Source organism: Pangasianodon hypophthalmus, chromosome 4 (assembly GCF_027358585.1).
Source record: "Pangasianodon hypophthalmus isolate fPanHyp1 chromosome 4, fPanHyp1.pri, whole genome shotgun sequence".
NCBI lineage: Eukaryota > Metazoa > Chordata > Actinopteri > Siluriformes > Pangasiidae > Pangasianodon > Pangasianodon hypophthalmus.
The window spans coordinates 5,646,654-5,663,888 of NC_069713.1; the positions used below are offsets into that span (position 1 = coordinate 5,646,654).

General features: G+C 39.3%; 2 protein-coding genes across 3 annotated transcripts; both read left to right on the forward strand.

The window, feature by feature from the left end:
* The first annotated feature begins 2,983 nt into the window (after positions 1-2,983).
* On the forward strand, positions 2,984-13,158 carry LOC113547261 (E3 ubiquitin/ISG15 ligase TRIM25-like). 2 transcript variants are annotated; one of them, XM_026947515.3, is made up of 6 exons: positions 2,984-4,024; positions 4,571-4,666; positions 8,208-8,438; positions 8,623-8,779; positions 11,459-11,509; positions 11,770-13,158. In XM_026947515.3, the coding sequence occupies exons 1-6, from the start codon at positions 3,413-3,415 to the stop codon at positions 12,300-12,302; spliced, it is 1,680 nt and encodes a 559-aa protein (XP_026803316.3). In that variant the 5' UTR covers positions 2,984-3,412; the 3' UTR covers positions 12,303-13,158. The 2 variants fall into 2 exon arrangements, 1 of the variants encoding a protein (XP_026803316.3); XR_008301625.1 differs by having other exon boundaries at positions 3,002-4,024; positions 10,135-11,509; positions 11,770-11,867.
* Positions 13,159-14,484: 1,326 nt separating this feature from the next.
* On the forward strand, positions 14,485-15,339 carry LOC113547246 (E3 ubiquitin/ISG15 ligase TRIM25-like). Its single transcript, XM_034303598.2, has one exon. The coding sequence runs from the start codon at positions 14,521-14,523 to the stop codon at positions 15,175-15,177; it is 657 nt and encodes a 218-aa protein (XP_034159489.2). The 5' UTR covers positions 14,485-14,520; the 3' UTR covers positions 15,178-15,339.
* Positions 15,340-17,235: the final 1,896 nt, after the last annotated feature.

Sequence of the window (17,235 nt, forward strand, 5' to 3'; positions counted from 1 at the left end):
AACAGTGAATCATTGTGTATGAAAATAAAATGTAGTTACAAATGTGCTTGAATATACTACAAACAAGAGATAGGCTATTTAATCAAACATATTCACATTATTGTTGAGTGCATTAGGCCATCTTAACTTGTGATGTCTTTTGCACTGACTTTTAGGGCCCACAAGAAAACACGCTCAGTAGTTGAGCGGGGTATTGGCCAGCTGAAGAGGAGGTTTCATGTGTTGCATGGAGAAGTGCGCCTGTCACCAGCTAAGGTCTGCAAAGTCATTACGGTCTGTGCAGTGCTTCACAACATCTGCAAAGCACGACAAATCCCAGAACCTCTCGAAAGCAGCCATCAACGGTGATGAAGATGACAGTGATGAAGATGATGATGATGAAGACATTGAGTTTACCCAGGGGAGAGACATGTCCCAGAGTGGGATTCGTCAAGAGCTCAATTTACAAATTTGCATTTTAGGCAAGTAACAGTTGGTGTAATATCCAAACTGGTGTCTGTAGCCTATTGAACAAACATTCCATACAACTGTAGTTGAACACAAATGCTGTTACAAAGACCACGTGACCGTGATACACTTTCTATTTGTCATTCTTCTTATTTTTTAGCAGCTCAATTTTTAGCTTATAATAATCCTCCTGTAAACAGAGAACTTTTTTGTGCTGTGTGAGGGTATCAATTTCGATCTCCAATTTTCTGTCCAGCAGGGATGGTGTTGGGGTGGCTGCAGCAGGCACCTGCGACGTTGACGGCCCCAGTTCCTCTGACGGCTCCATGCTGCAGAAAATGCGGAAAACAATTCTTTTATTTATTGTTTTGTTTGTTGTTCACATGCGAGAGCACAAAAGATGGCACATGGTCTATATATTAAACAGCACTTATTCTTGATATTTCTCTTTATTTACCTCTTGCCTACTTGTCCTACCTTTGTTGTATTCCCATTAGCTGGATCACTGAGCTGTCTGTGCCTTCCTTCAGCCCAGTGACAGATATTTCCGAGTGTCCAAGTACATTAAATACAGTTTCCGCTACCTGAGACAGTTGTTTAGCGGGTGGTCCTCCACCTAAAAACACAGTAGCTTAGGTGTATATTTCTGTAGGCATATTTAACCAAGCCAGATATAGTAAGAAACTGCAATATCACTCACCTGTGCTTGAAGAATCCCGTTTGTGTGCTGCAATCTCCCTCCTGGCTTGAGACTGCAACACATACCATCACTTTTCACACTCCTCGCTGGTGCGCACAACCAGAGGGAATGAGGAGTTTATCTGCTGAGATTTTTTCTCCCAGGCCTGCCTCTTTCCTTGAGCTGTGAGGCCGGAGCCAAATTTACCTTTTAAAATTGCTTTATTTTCTTCAACTAACTGAGCTAAAAGTAAACACTGCTCTTCTGTCCAATTTGGTTTTCTTGTTCTTTTACTTCCTTCCATCTCTCTTGGATTGTTGGCTACATACCATCCAAAAGTGCAACTTAAATAGACTGTCCTGCAATCATGTAAATTGGTAAAAGGTGAGCCATTTTGCCCATCAATCTGAAATGGATTACAAGTAATAAAATTAGTATGGTAAATAAATGTATAACAGATTTACATTTATAACAGAAACTTTGCATAAGGTAGCCTGTATTCATGATTATACAATTTCTTAATACAAACATTTTATGATTTCACTGTCCATTCTATTATCATATATTCTATTTTCATAAAGAGTGCATTTTAAGACCTTTACAGATAGTTTTTTATCGACCAATCACAGTTCTTGAATTGCTGCGTCATCCCTAGCAACGGGGTCAACCACACCTCCTCACTAAGATAAAGGTTTTTGTACTTTCTTTACTCAGAGTTACTCTGAGAAGTTTCCTAAATCACTTTTAGTCTAGAACTCCCAGCTAGGACTTTTTAGGCTAAGGTAGGAGCTCTCTGAGAGAATTCTAAGAAGCTTTGTGAATACGGGCCCAGGCACATAGCTATGCAGTCTTCACAGACAAACATTGGCAGCAGAATGGGTTGTACTGAAGAGTTTAGTGAAATTAAATGTGACACTTTCATAGGCTGCCACCTTTGCCACAAGTCAGTTCATGAAATTTTTTGCCCTGCTATATCTGCCCCATTCAACGGTAAGTGCTATTATTGTAAAATGGAAGCATCTAGGAGCAACAGCAGCTGAGCCATGAAGCAATAGGCCATGCAAACCCACAAAGCCTGTAAAAATCACCTATCCTCTATTGCATCACTCACTACAGAATTCCAGACCACCCCTGGAAGCAACATCAGTACAAGAACTGTGTGCCGGGAACTTCATGAAATGGGTTTCCATGGCTAAGCAGCTGCATACAAGCCTAGGATCATAATGTGCAATGCCAAGTGTTGGCTAGAGTGGTGTCAAGCACACCACCACTGGACTCAGAGCATCTGGAAGTCTGATGGACAAATCTGGGTTTGGCTGAGTAAAATCATTCCTCTTCCACCAAACAGTTCTCATTCAACATCAGTTCCTGATCTCATTAATGCTCTTATGACTGAATGGGCACAAATTCCCATGGACACACTCCAAAATCTTGTAGAAAGCCTGCCCAGAAGAGTGGAGACTGTTATAGCTGCTGGGGGGGTGAGGGGTGGGGGGTGGAATAGAATGTCTAATGATGCTCAGATGTCCACATACTTTTGGCCATATAGTGTACTTTTCTGTCAAAAGGATTAACCACCCTTTTTTTGCATTAGGATGGGCAGGGCCACTGTTTATTTGACTGTGGGTTTTGCAAGTCAAATTGGTTGATAAGCTGGCATGTTTTGTGTCTCTAGTAAATGTGTAGGAAACAAAAAATAGTAAAACACATTTGTTGTAAGAATGTGCTTGTCTCAGTGAAGTGGTATACTTATTCTCATAGCTGCTTTTTTTCATGATAGTGTATATAATACCATGAGACCAATTTCATCCCTTAAAAACAAACTTATTAAGAAAACTATGTGGTTTTAACGATTTAACTTCATTTTAAGTATTGTATTTTTAGGCTACTTTGAAAATATTGTTGTCTAATACAAGATTTGGAGTGTTGGATTTCACGTTTTGGATTTGGGATAGTTTTTTGACTACTGATTCAGTTTTAAAAGTAGATTAAGGCGGATATGTTACACAGACCTGGCAACACTCTTACCTTGGCGGAAATGAAAATGAAACTAAGTTGTCCCAGTTTGTTCTGAGCGTGTGCCGAGTGCGCATCTGTTTCATCTCTGTCTTCGAGGTTTTGTTGGTAATACAGGCTTTCGTGTGCAGAAGTATTTACAAAAACAATTATCGTTGTTGTTATTTTGTGCAATTTAAAACAGGTGAGCCATTCTTTCAGACACATCTGTTTTACACACGGCTTTTACAACCTCAACCAGGAAGTGTGAGGTGCTGTAAGTGACTGTGTATGAGTTTGTTTTTCAGTAAAATGGCAGAGGTGAATATTTCTGTTGCTCAGGATCAGTTCAGTTGTCCAATCTGTCTGGATCTACTCAAGGATCCAGTAGCTCTTTCATGTGGACACAGTTTCTGTATGGTGTGTATTAATGGCTGCTGGGATCAGGAGGATCAGAAGGGAGTCTATAGCTGTCCTCAGTGTAGACAAACCTTCACTCCAAGACCTGTTGTGAGTAAAAACACCATGCTGGCTGAATTATTGGAGACAATGAAGAAGACAAGACTCCAAGCTACACGTCCTGCTCAGTGTTCAGCTGGACCTGAAGATGTGGAGTGTGATTTCTGCACTGGGAGAAAATCCAAAGCCATCAAGTCCTGTCTGGTGTGTCTGGCCTCTTTCTGTGAAACTCACCTCCAGCCTCACTATGAATCTCCTGCCTTTAAGAAGCACAAGCTGGTCGAAGCCTCCAGACGACTCCAGGAGCAGATCTGCTCTCAGCATGACAAACTGCTGGAGGTTTACTGTCGCACTCACCAGCAGTGTATCTGCATGTTGTGTATGTTAGATAAACATAAAGGACACGATACAGTATCAGCTGCAGCAGAAAGAGCTGAGAAACAGGTAAAATATCTTAAAGCTTCTCTTTCACAACCACTCAAGGTAAAAAATTATTCCGATAGATTAGAAAAGTCACACAAAGTTGACATGTAAATTTAGTTGTAACATGTTTTTCACAGGTGAACTTTTCACATGTACTGCATGTGTTTTTATTTTTCAACATGTAATTTTGATAAGATTTTTTATTTATTTACACATTAATGTGAACCATGTAGAGAACTTTATTATTTTTCACATGTGATTAATTTAACTTTTACATGTTATTTTTTCACATGTAGGGCATGTGGTTTTATTTGTCACATGTTGATTTGACATGTTAAATTCAGGGCATGACATTAAAAATGTCATTCATATTTTTTTCACACAAACAAAGATGAAACCTCACAAAGAATGAGTGAAACAGGACTGCTTAAATACTGTTTGTTCAGAAAATAGGTGCTAATGAGAATCATTTGTACTGTGACAACTAGACTGTCTACCATGAAAACATCACAGTGTATCTATACCTTTAACAAGCCGAGGTTTAATTGTGTTGCTGTTTCTGTGTAGAAGCAGTTGTTGAAAATACTGGAAAAATCCAAGCAGAGAATCCAGGAGAGAGAGAAGGAGCTTCAGGAGCTGAGGAAGCTTGTGGAGTCTCATATGGTGAGTTTCGAAAGAAACAACAGTTATTTCAATAGTCGTTTCATGATTAGTCAGAATCTCCTCTTGTCAATTTGCCACTGTGCCTCTAAGGGAAAAATGCCTGTAAAAAAAGCTAATAAACATTGGGTCTCATTTATCAAGATGAATATGAACAGATTTATTTATAAATGTTTCATACAAGCGTTTACACAATAAATTTGGTATATTTGGTACAGTAAAAATACCGTAAATTCAGAAAAAAATTCACTATCCTATTCATGCTCCTGAGTCTGTGTAAATTTACGCCTTAGAACACTATGCAGTGGTAGCTCAATTGTTAAGGCTCTGGGTTACTGATCAGAAGGTCTGGGATTCAAGCCCCAGCACTACAAAGCTGCCGCTGTTGGGCCCTTGAGCAAGGCCATTAACCCTACCTGCTCCAGGGGTACCATATTATCTCTGACCCCAGCTTCCTAGCAAGCTGGGATATATGAAGAAAAGAAATTCCCTGTGCTGTAATGTATATGTGACTAGTAAAGCCTTCTTCTTCTAACTAATGTAATTCTCAACATGATCATATAATTTGCATGTATTACTGCATTTTTATATATGGAGTATATTGCTGAGTTTAAATTGCTTATTTGTTTATTATGTTTACAGTGTTTAGCAGACACCCTTATCCAGAGCAACTTATAGAAGTGCTCAACTTATAGAAGTCTCAAAACACATCCTCATGCTAGTTCACTAGGTCAGAAACTAAGAGTACCATTGAGAACATTTTATGAAACAGAGTTGTTTTATATTAATTAATTAATTTAATCAAAGCATGTAAAAAAACTAAAGAACGTGAGGCAACACAAACCCATAAATTAAGACAAGTAAAACTAATTATTCAATTATGACAAAAGAAATGGCAACGTATGAACAGAGGATGGGCCGGTCTGTCTGCACATAGCTGTAAGCCATAAACAAATGCCTCACCTGACAGAAGATTAAGGTCACTATTATGAGGAGAAGGATATTTAACGACTGGAATGATTTTCTTTGGAACATGAAAGCTGTGTTATAAAACAGTTGCATTTAGCACAGCATCTTCTTTTAATGCTGTGTACATCAGCAGAGACACTTAAAACAATTTAAAAGAAGCATTTTACCTGTGTAATGTGCTTTAGTGTGCATGATCACCTGGGTACAGTGTAGATGTTTTTTTTCCTGTGTTTCATGTCACACCATTTTCTTGTCAGCTCACTTAATGCACACCTAATTCTCCTATTCTGTAATTTGTCTCTGGATTTTGACCTTCTCAGGTGCTGTTACACTATTAAATATTTTTATTGGCAGAGAAGTGAGTCAAAATAATTTCTACTGCTGCTTTTGTACCTTTACCCTGATCATTCATTTCTTGCTCCCAGCTGTCTGTGCACTTGGACTTTTATGGTGTTTTGTGGGCATCACTAAATGCAAATGAGCTGTGTCAGGAACGTGCTTTGAACTTTATGGTTGATCAACAAACACATGCGAGTATGAAGAATATCAGCATTTCCCAAGTTTTTGCAAATCCGATGGAAAATTTTAGTTAGGTTTGGCTTACGGAAACATTTACACACAACTTTAGTAAAAGATTGATAAGTGAGGCCCATTCTCTCTCCCTGTATCTCATATCTTCATGTGCACAAAATATCAGTGACAACTGTACATTGAAGTGCTTGTTGTGAGGCTCAGGTACTCTACAGCTGTGCAATAGCAGGGGAAGAGATTATTTAAATAATATATATACTATTTTATAATAATAAATAATATCAATTGTATTTTAAATACAATATATATACAAAATATGCAGAATATATTAGTATGCATGGTATGTATGATAAGCTAGTATGCAAGTAAAGTGCAGATCCTAACTGTAAACACTGGAATATGTGCAGTCACGGTATGTGAACAAGAGCGCAAAAGGTAGTAAAATAAATAGTAGCTGTGTGCAGTTGTAGTGTTTGAGCAGTTCTCTGTAGACATAGGAGAGTATAAAAAGCAGATGAAGCAGCAACACAAAGTAGCATTTAAAAATGTAAAAAAATTACAATTAAATTAGATGTAATAGTGGTATGTGTAATAAATATGATCAATATATCAATATATTGCACAGAGACAGGACTTGCTTATCAGCTGCAGTAAAGTGGTAAAGATTTCAACATGCCCAAAAGTGACAGAAACGTGAAGAGATTGTCCACGAGTGTCCTTGAGCTGTCAGTGAGGTGACCAGTGCGTGGGAGGTAGTGGAGGCATGAGTGAAAGAGTGGTAGAAGGAACAGTGCCTGGATTACAGTTTATTCAGGATCCTGATGGCATGCAGGTAGAAACTGTTCTTCAGCCTGCTGGTTCTGGACTGAATGCTACGGTACTGTCTGCCTGATAGCAGCCTGATTGCGGTTTGTGATGATTTTGTGAGCCTTCGTCAGACATCGTGTGTGGAGGATGTCCTGTAAGGCTGGGAGTTTGTTGCCAATAACGAGTTCAGCTGATCTCACGACTCTCTAGAGGCAGTCGCGGAGGGAGCAGCTGCCAAACCAGACAGTCCTGCACCCAGTCAGGATGCTTTCTATGGAGCATTTGTAGAAGTTGGTCAGGATTTTGGGGAGAGATCAAACCTCCTGAGCCTCAGAGTTACTGATGAACAGATTTCACCATTGTCTTAGTGTGAAAGGACCAGGTCAGGTCATTGGTGAGGTGCACACGAAGGAACTTGATACTCCTAACTCTTCCACAGCAGCCCCGCCGATGTATAAGGGGGTATGGCCATCCTCCTGCAGCCTCCTGTAGTCGACTATCATCTCCTTTGTTTTGCTGATGTTGAAGCAGAGGTTGCTGTTGTTGCACCACTCTGATAGAGCTCTGACCTCATCTCTGTAGGCTGTCTCATCTCCGTCCATGATGAGGCCCATGGTGGTGTTGTCAGCAAACTTGAAAATGATATTGGAGCTGTGCTTGGCAACACAGTCGTGAGTGAACAGGGAGTACAGAAGGGGGCTGAGAATGCATCCCTGTGGAGCTCCTGTGTTCAGAGACAGTGTAGAAGTGAGGCAGTCACTGATTTTCACCACTTGGGGTCTGCTCATCAGAAAGACCAAAATCCGATTGCACAGATGAGTGTTTAATCCTGAGTCCTTGAGCTTTGTGATGAGTTTGGCTGGAATGAGGGTGTTAAAGGCAGAACTGTAGTCGATGAACAGCATTCACACATAGGTGTTTTTCTTATCCAGGTGTGTGAAAGTACTGTGCATCACCAGAGCAATGGCATTGTTCGTCAATCTGTTTTCATAGTATGTAAATCATAGAGGGTCCATGGTGGCCGGAAGGGAGGAACAGATGTGGTTTTTGACTAGCCACTTCGAATCACTTCATTGTAGAGGTCAGAGCCACAGGGCAGTAGTCATTCAGACATCTGGCTGCAGACATCTTAGGGACATGAACAGTGGTGGTCTTCTTGAAGCATGTGATAATCACAAACAGTCTTAGGGAGAGATTAAAGATATTTGTGAAAACCTCTGCTAAATTCTCCTAACAGCGCTCAGCACAAACAGCAGTGAAGGAAAGTGAGAGGATCTTTACTGAGCTGATCAAATCCATTGAGAGAAGATGCTGTGAGGTGACAGCACTCATCAGAGCTCAGGAGAAAGCTGCAGTGAGTCGAGCTGAAGAAGTCATGAAGCAACTGGAGCAGGAGATTGCAGAGCTGAAGAGGAGAGATGTTGAGATGGAGGAGCTTTCACACACAGATCCCATCCATTTCCTCCGGGTAACATCATCAAGACCATAATCACAATAAAATAGCTCCTAATTTAATAATTTAGAAGAAGTCATTAAATTCACAGGTTTGTTGTGTAGCCCAAGCTTGTCTAGGGCCAGAGATCACCCTGTGCCAGATGCCTGTTATGTTACCAAAGGTCATCCACAGTTTTTTTTCTCCTTCTTTTATATAGAGTTTTCACTCTGTCTTGGACCCTCCTGGATCTGCAGATTTACCCACCATCATATTCAGTTCTCCATCTTTTGAGGATTTAGTAAAACTTGTGTCTCAACTGAGAGAGAGACTAGAACAATGTGGTAAAGAAGAGTTTGGGAAAATATTATGTAAAGGTAAGTCATAGATCTTTTTTTGTTATATTGTTTAAAAATACATTTAGCAAAAAGAAAATCTTTTTTTTTCCTAAAAATCTTTTTTCTAATATCATATTGTAAAAATGATATTAGTGAAACATTTCTGCTATAGCTTGGTAAAACACTATAGCTTTTTAAAACTGCTTTAACGTTAGTGTGAGAAAGCTGTTTAAACAGCCTTATATCACAGATTAGACTCTTCTATTCATCATTAACCCTGATACATTTACAAACCACAATACTGCAGCTTTTGATGAGAAATATGAGAAAAAACAGTATTTACTATACTGTTTTTTATTTTAAATTTCAGATTCCCAAAACATCCCAAAAATAAAAGTGTAAAGGACACATATAGCCCTACCTTCCATCACTGGAAAACAATAAGAAAAAGTACAGTAAAGAGCACTTTTCCCAGCAAAAAAGCTGGAATATTGTGGTTTGAGCATGGATCAGCTTTTGATCCATAGAAGCAGTTTTGAAAGAAGTTTGATAAAGGTGACAGTTTGGCCAAAAATGAAAATGACGTACTTTTCCCCTCAAACCAAATGCATTTGGTTAGGCACAGCATGTTCTGTATAAGGTTTACTTCATTAATTTTGTGCTTAAGTGACAAGGATTATGTTGCTACAACATAACGGAAGCTTAATTACCAGTTTAGCTTCATGCAAATGGCATGAATATACTGTTAAGCATTTGCTTGAAAAATTGCCTGGCTCTGCTTTGTGAATATATTCTTCCATGGCCTGTTGTTCAGTGAGCGATAGTGTGTAAATGCAGTTTCGTGGGGGGGATTGTACGTGGCAGAAGCTCGATAGCACAGTCATGAGGGTGACATGGTGATAGCCCACTGGCTTTGGTTTTACTAAAAACTTCACTTAGGTCCTGGTAGTTGGGAGGGATTTAGAGAGGTGTGTCGTCCTTGGGACTTTCCACTGTGGTGGATGCTATCATCAGTTGTGGCATTTGTAGACAGTGTTGGTGACAGTAGGAGGACCAGTGAGTGATTCCTTGTTTGCCTAGGAGATGTGGGAATCATGTAATTGCAATCCATGGAAACCCCAGTATAATGGGATGCTTGGATGTTACTGTGACATGGAAAGAGATTTGTTCCTGGTGGAGCATACTGTCTTGGAGGTGGAGAGGTTGGGTGCAATGAGCAATGGTTCCATTGCCGATGAGTCTTCTGTCTATGGCATGGATACAGAGAGGGTGTTGCAACAGTTGAGTGGTTATGTGGAGTTTATTCACAGTCTCCTGGTCAATGAAGTTGCCTGCGGACCCAGAGTCGAGCGCTACCAAAACAGAAACACCCTCTGAGTGCTGTATTTTCACAGGCATAGTAAATGACTGGTGAGACAAAGAGTGAATGGTACTCACCATAGAAGAGCGGAGGGAGTCGCTCCTGCTCTCTGAGGGGATGGGCATGGCCGAGGATGGAGCATGGAGTGGGCATTGCCGGACGAAGTGGCCCAATTGTCCACAGTAGAAACACCGTCGCTCTCTGTGGCGTTTCGCCTGTTTGTCTTCACTGAGGTAAGTCCAAGCTTCATGGGTTCAGAGAGGCTGCTTAGCCCTACTGGGAGCTCATTTCTACATGGGAGCGGCTGGCTTAAGAGCACGTGGTCCAGGTAAATGGCTAGGTCAATGGAAGAATTGAGAGTCAGCTTCTCATCTCTGCAGGCCATTTCGGTGAGGCTGTTGGCATTCAAATCCCGCTGGAATGCAGCTTTCAGGGTCAGCCGCAAGAGTGTGGAACTCGAGGGCATACTTGGCCACATGCCTGATGCCTTGGGTCAAGGTGAGCAGCTGTTTCCTCATTTTCTTTCCCTCCAGTGCATGGTCGAAGATACGCTGGAAAAGCTCTATGAACTGGTAATAGGAAGTCACCTGATCGCCTCCTTGATACCACACTGCTGTATCCCAAACTAGCACTTTGCCTTTTGGTAGGCCAAGAAAGGCAGCTACCTTCTGCTGCTTTGTCAGCCCCTCTTTTCTGGCGAAATAGCGGGAGCACTGTAGAAGGAAGCCTTTGCAGAGGGCAGTCTCTACTGCATACTTGTCCAGCTTAGGGATTTTGTTGGTGCTCGCCTACCAGTTGACCCTGAGCTGCTACTACCGGTCGGCAGGCTTGTTCTCCTGCTGCATCCACGTTGGAGGCAAAGTATTCTGTCACCACTTGGTAAGTGGATGTACTATAGATGCAAATGCAAAACTATTTATAAAAAACAGGCAAACAAATCCAAGACCGTAATCCAAAAACAATACACAACAAACAGCTTGGTAAATCAGGTACAAACACACTGAGTGTTACTTCACAATGAGAATGTGAAACTGTGAGATGTGATTGTTCTCAAGTGTGGGTGATTAGTAATCAGGAGAATGTGAACATGAGAGAATCCCTTGTTGGGAAGTGTAGTCCATGGCGGCCATATTCGTATGCCACGGTGTGTTCTGTTTGCCTGACAACTAGTCAGCTAGATTAATCTTGTAGCTCCAGTGAAAAGAATGAAACACTGAACATAAAACATCTCCAAACTTTTCAACTACTTTTGGGGCAAATTTTAGTTTAAAATTTTTATGTTAAAGTAAAAAAAAAAGGTTCACAGCATTGGCCATGTGTAAGTGTACATGTAACTGTGTTTAATTGTATTCTTGTAGTGAAGGATGTCCAGATCTTTACACCCCAAGGCAGGGAAGAGTTTCTACAATGTAAGTGTCTCTCTTACACACACATACACACACACACACACACACAGCTAACAGTTTATGAATTCTACGGCACCATTTTTTATTATACAAATACATGCCTAATATTTTTCTTTATATCTTACTTGGTAAAGTTACTTTAACAGTAAGAAAACAACACAAAACACAATTGGTTTAGCTAATTTCACAGAAGATTATATGGGCTACATTAAAATCTGGAATTTCATTTTTTTTTTATGCATATTGTGTTCTTTCTCTCCCAGATTCCTGTCAGTTCACACTGGATCCCAGCACTGCAAATAAACACCTCTGTCTGTCTGAGGAGAACACGATGGTGACCTGCAGTACAGTGGCTCAGTCGTATCCTGATCATGCTGAGAGGTTTGACTATTATCTCCAGGTGTTGTGCAGAGAGAGTGTGTGTGGACGTTGTTACTGGGAGGTAGAGTGGAGTGGGAATGAAGGGGTTTCTATAGCAGTGTCATATAAAGACATTAGCAGGAAAGAAAACAGTAGTAAGTGTGTGTTTGGATTCAATGAACAGTCCTGGAGATTATTTTGCTCTCCATTTGAATTCATATTCAGGCACAATAACAAAGAAACTGGAATCCCCATAAAGCCCAGTTCCTCTAGGATAGGAGTGTATGTGGATCACAGGGCAGGAATTCTGTCCTTCTACAGCGTCTCAGAAAAGATGAAGCTCCTCCACAGAGTTCACACCACATTCACTCAGCCTCTTTACCCCGGGTTTATGGTTTGGTTGGGATCAACAGTTAAACTGTGCCATTTAAAATAGAAGCTTTTTGATGCTAGTGGATTTTTTAATTTTTTTTATTATTTATTTATTTTTTTTGCGTTTCTGCATGCAGTTTGATGTAGGTTACATCAAAACAACAGTGTACTAAAAAAAGGAAAGAAATAAATTTAAAAAATCTGATCTCAGATATTATATGGCTTTATTGGCTTAATTTTTTAAAACATGCAGTTTTACAGTGAAAACAAGTCAAGTGACATCATAGTAAGGAATGTAGAAAAGTGTGTGAAAACATGAAAGAGTCTCACATTGCATTACCTGTGGCTACAAAGTAGTTGTAGCTATTAAAATTATAATTTATTGTAATTATGATGATTGTAATAATTTGAGCAGTCTGTAAACCTAATTACACAAACCACAAAATGGTTTGATGTTGGTTTTTGAATGAATTTTAAAAATCATTAAGTTAAAGTGCATTTACTTACTTATTGTTGTGAATCAACAATTTACTGTAAAATATCAGAAAAAAGTGTGTTTTGAATTTTGTGGAAGGACTTTAACAAGCTGAAGCAAGAGTCAAAGTAAGCAGTAAAGAAACACAAAATGGACATCAGAGAGTGATATGAAACACTGCTGCTGGTTTCCAAGATTAATACTTGGATTTCTGAGACTTAAAGAGGAAACTTGTGATTTGAGAATGAACTGATTAAATGTATGTTAGTGTCCAGCAGAGGGCAACACATTATACTACAACCCCACCTCTCATCATGTTAAAGCTTCTGACACTGTGTGAATGTGGGATTAAAATGTAGTGAATTAATGGGTGAAATGTTGTATCTACAATTGTATAAATGCACATTAAATATTAAACAAGTAGATTCATTTCATTGCATCAATATGCTTATGTTGAGTCAGTGGATTTATTTATTCATTCACAAAGAGACTATACTTTACTTATGACAATATGTAATACAAACCCTTACTAAAAAATCACATACAAGTGATCATGAGTTTATGTAAAAGACATCTGAAACTGCACATTGAATATTATTAATAATATTAATAATATTCGACCACATAAAAAAATTTAAACCACATGACCTACATGTGAAAATTTTAATAAAAATAAATTAATCACTTAGGAAAAACATATGTGGGAGGAACCCACATGCACTACTTTGAAAAAACTTTATTTGACATTTCTTTAAGGGATATATATGTAAAAATAAACAAAAAATACTGGTTCTATATAACGTATGAACATACACAATTTTTATAAGTGTGTGATGCAGTTTTATGTGCACCAAATGAACTGCTTTGATTTTCACATGAAAAACATTATAAAAATGCCATTCATTCATGTGGTATATTAATTCCAACTCCAATATTAAAGTGAAATTAAGTTTTGAAGAATGCATGCAGGCTGATGGTAATAAAATAATTATTATTAATCGCCTGTGTGTATTACAGAGTCACTGACATAAAATACTCTCTAAACTTTGTTATTAATCATAATTCTCTCTTCTCTTTGGGTTGCCAGATCTGTGACTTTACCACAAAGCTTTTGGGAAGCTTTTGACCAAGGTCACAGGTTGATTTTAACTTTTGTCAGTGGGTTTTTCAAGCCAAATTGGTTGGTATGCAAGAAGTTTTTGTGTCTTTAGTAAATGTACAGGAAATGAACAGACCACATTATCTTTAAGAATGTGGTTGTCTCAGTGAAGTGTTTTTCTCACTGCTGTTTTTTTTTTTTATTACTTAAGACAGTGTATATAATAAAAAGAAAAATTAAGAAAATTGTGTGGTTTTTAATGCTTTAACTTTGTTAATACATATTGCATATGTTAGGATACTTTGTAAATATTGTTGTCAGAGTTTTATTACTGGACTACTGGTTCAGGTTTAAATGTAGATGAAGCCGGTTTCATCACACAGAACTGGCAACTCTTTTCCTACTTTATCAGAAAAGAAAGTTAAACTAATTTGTCCCCTAATTTGTCTGTCACTAATTTGTAAAGTCAGAGTACAGAGTGCAGATTTATTTCGTTGCTGTGTTTGAAATATTACTGGCAATACAGGAGTTATTTATGTTATCTCTTTTTGAGAACAATCATGTATCTTACTTTGTTCAGTGAAGTAGTTGAGTCATTCTTCCAGATACACCTGTTTTAGATCTGGATTTTACAAACTGAACCAGGAAGTGTAAGTTGCTGTAAGTGACTGTGTGTGAGTTTGTTTTTCAGTAAAAGCCTTCATTAAAATGGCAGAGGCGAATATTTCAGTAGCTCAGGATCAGTTCAGCCGTCCAATCTGTTTCGATCTAATCAAGAATCCAGTAGCTCCTCTCTGTGGACACAGTTTCTGTATGATGTGTATTAATGACTGCTGGGATCAGGAGGATCAGAAGCAAGTCTATAGCTGTCCACAGTGTAAACAAACCTTCACTCCAAGACCTGTTGTGAGTAAAAACACCATGCTGGCTGAAGTAGTGGAGATGCTGAAGAAGACAGGACTCCAAGCTACACGTCCTGCTCAGTGTTCAGCTGGACCTGAAGATGTGGAGTATGATTCCTGCTCTGGGAGAAATTACAAAGCCATCAAGTCCTGTCTGGTGTGTCTGGCCTCTTTCTGTGAAACTCACCTCCAGCCTCACTATGAAGCTCCTGCCTTTAAGAAGCACAAGCTGACCGAAGCCTCCAGACGACTCCAGGAGCAGATCTGCTCTCAGCATGACAAACTGCTGGAGGTTTACTGTCGCACTCACCAGCAGTGTATCTGCATGTTGTGTACCATGGATGAACATAAAGGACATAATGCAGTACCAGCTGCAGCAGGAAGAGCTGAGAAACAGGTAACAATATCTTACAGCTGTCTTTTACAACTAGTCAAGGGAAAAAATAAAACAAATAACAAATAAGTAAGATTGCCCTTACAGAAAAGTAACACAAACTTCACATCTAAATTTTACCTATTATGTTGCATACATTTTTCTATGAAAGGTAAAAGTTAAAAAATGTTCACTGCATTGACCTTGTTATAATTTAACTGTTTGCAGCTCTAACGGTGTTTAATTGTGTGCTGGTAGGGAAGTTTCAATATCATATTTATTAAATGACGGTCATCTATGTAAGTGTACCTCTGTCTCTCTCACTCTCTCTCTCTGTCTCACACACACACACACAAAAGAAACCATTATTTGTTTGTCCCCAAAATGAATTAAATTCCCATATACAGTGGCAGAGCAGCAGCCCATGTGTGTGTGTGTGTGAGTGTCTGTCTGTGAGAGTCTGTGTGTGTATTTGTGTATGTGTGTGTGTGTGTGTGTGTGTCTATGTGTGTGTGTATCTGTGTGAGTCTGTGTGTGGTTATTTTTCTGTGTCTGTGTGAGTCTGTGTGTATTTGTTTGTGTGTGTGTGTGTGTGTGTGTGTGTGAGTGTCTGTCTGTGTGAGTCTGTGTGTGTATTTGTGTGTGCGTCTGTGTGATTCTGTGTTTGTCTTTGTTTGTCTGTGTGTGTGTGTGTTTGTGTGTTTGTGCATGTGGGTGTGCATGCATTCTGCTAAAACCTGCTCTTTAGCTGCTACCATTCAGCTGTGTCTCCATTAGCTTCAGCTCCTATGCTATGAATGTAATTCTCATCATTCTAACCATTATATTAAATAAGACTGATGATTCTGATGATGATCAAGACATTGAGTTGGACTCCTATTTTATCTTTTTTTTTTTTTGTCAGATCCTCAACAAGACAAACACACAGCTCTGTCTTTAATTTTAACAGAGATTATGTTTAACACTAGATTTTATTACGACTCTCCCTCATACTCTTTACTCTTTTCCTTGTCCCAGATTCAGAACTTGGCAGAAGTGAGAAACCTGCAGATCAATAACTAGTGACACTCTGTGACAACTCACACTTTACAGCGCTCCTCAGTCTACAGTCTCTCTTTCTTTTTGTCATTTAATCACAATTTCTCTTCTCACATGTGCATATTGTGGAATAATCTGTGTAATCTCTATAGGAATTAGTAAGAATTTAAGGATGTTTACCTTTGCAACTGCAATCTGCTAGCTTTTGAGATTTATTAAATTATGTATTTCTGTAACCTCCTTTAATTATTAACCTTGATAATTATTAATATACATAAAACAAAGAAGATTATATTGGATATATGTTTTGTGAATGGCGCTGATGGTATTGACATAATGTTTTATTACTGGCGCTTTTATTTTGAAGAATGACCTCCAGGTTCTTCCAGGAAGAGCTTCTTCCTCCCAGCACGGCGCTTCACCCACCCAGGGGCTTTCCTGCAGGGCTGCAGCTGAATGCTATTAGAATGAGGATGCATTTGCAAGAGGTTTAATAAAGACAGCAGCAACCAAAGTGAAAACACAATCAAAATATCCACAAACAGTGGCTGAGCAGGCTGAGGTCAAATCCCAGATGATCAGGTTCAGGAAGGCCCAAAGAGTTTTCCAAAGACTAATAACCAGAAAGTGTTTAAGGCACATAAAGGCCATCAGAACTTGGCTCAGAACTGACATAAAGGTATTGGCAGAATGAATCAATGTCCATGAACTGCTTAAATCTCTAAAATCCTGAAATAACCTGGAATTGAATGGCAGAGGATGCTCTAGTACTCAGTGAGTGTGGTCTCTGCTGCAAGGGAGAGAGAATATCCTGAGTCCTCAGTACACTGTGTTTGCTTCACCGCTGAATTATTCTCAGCCTTGAGCACTGAAATTTTACTTTACCGTTACAAGCTTCATATTCATACTCAACACTGTTCAGTCTAGTGAGTGGTGTTAAGGGTGCTGTAACACTGTTGTATCTGATCCCCTTGTAACACACACACACACACACACACACGACCATGTCAGTGTCACAGCTGTACTGAGAAAAAGCCATTCAAATAAATTCTGCTTAGTACTGGCAGGACCGGATGGATGGTGTTGAGGGGGCCAATACATTGTGCACAG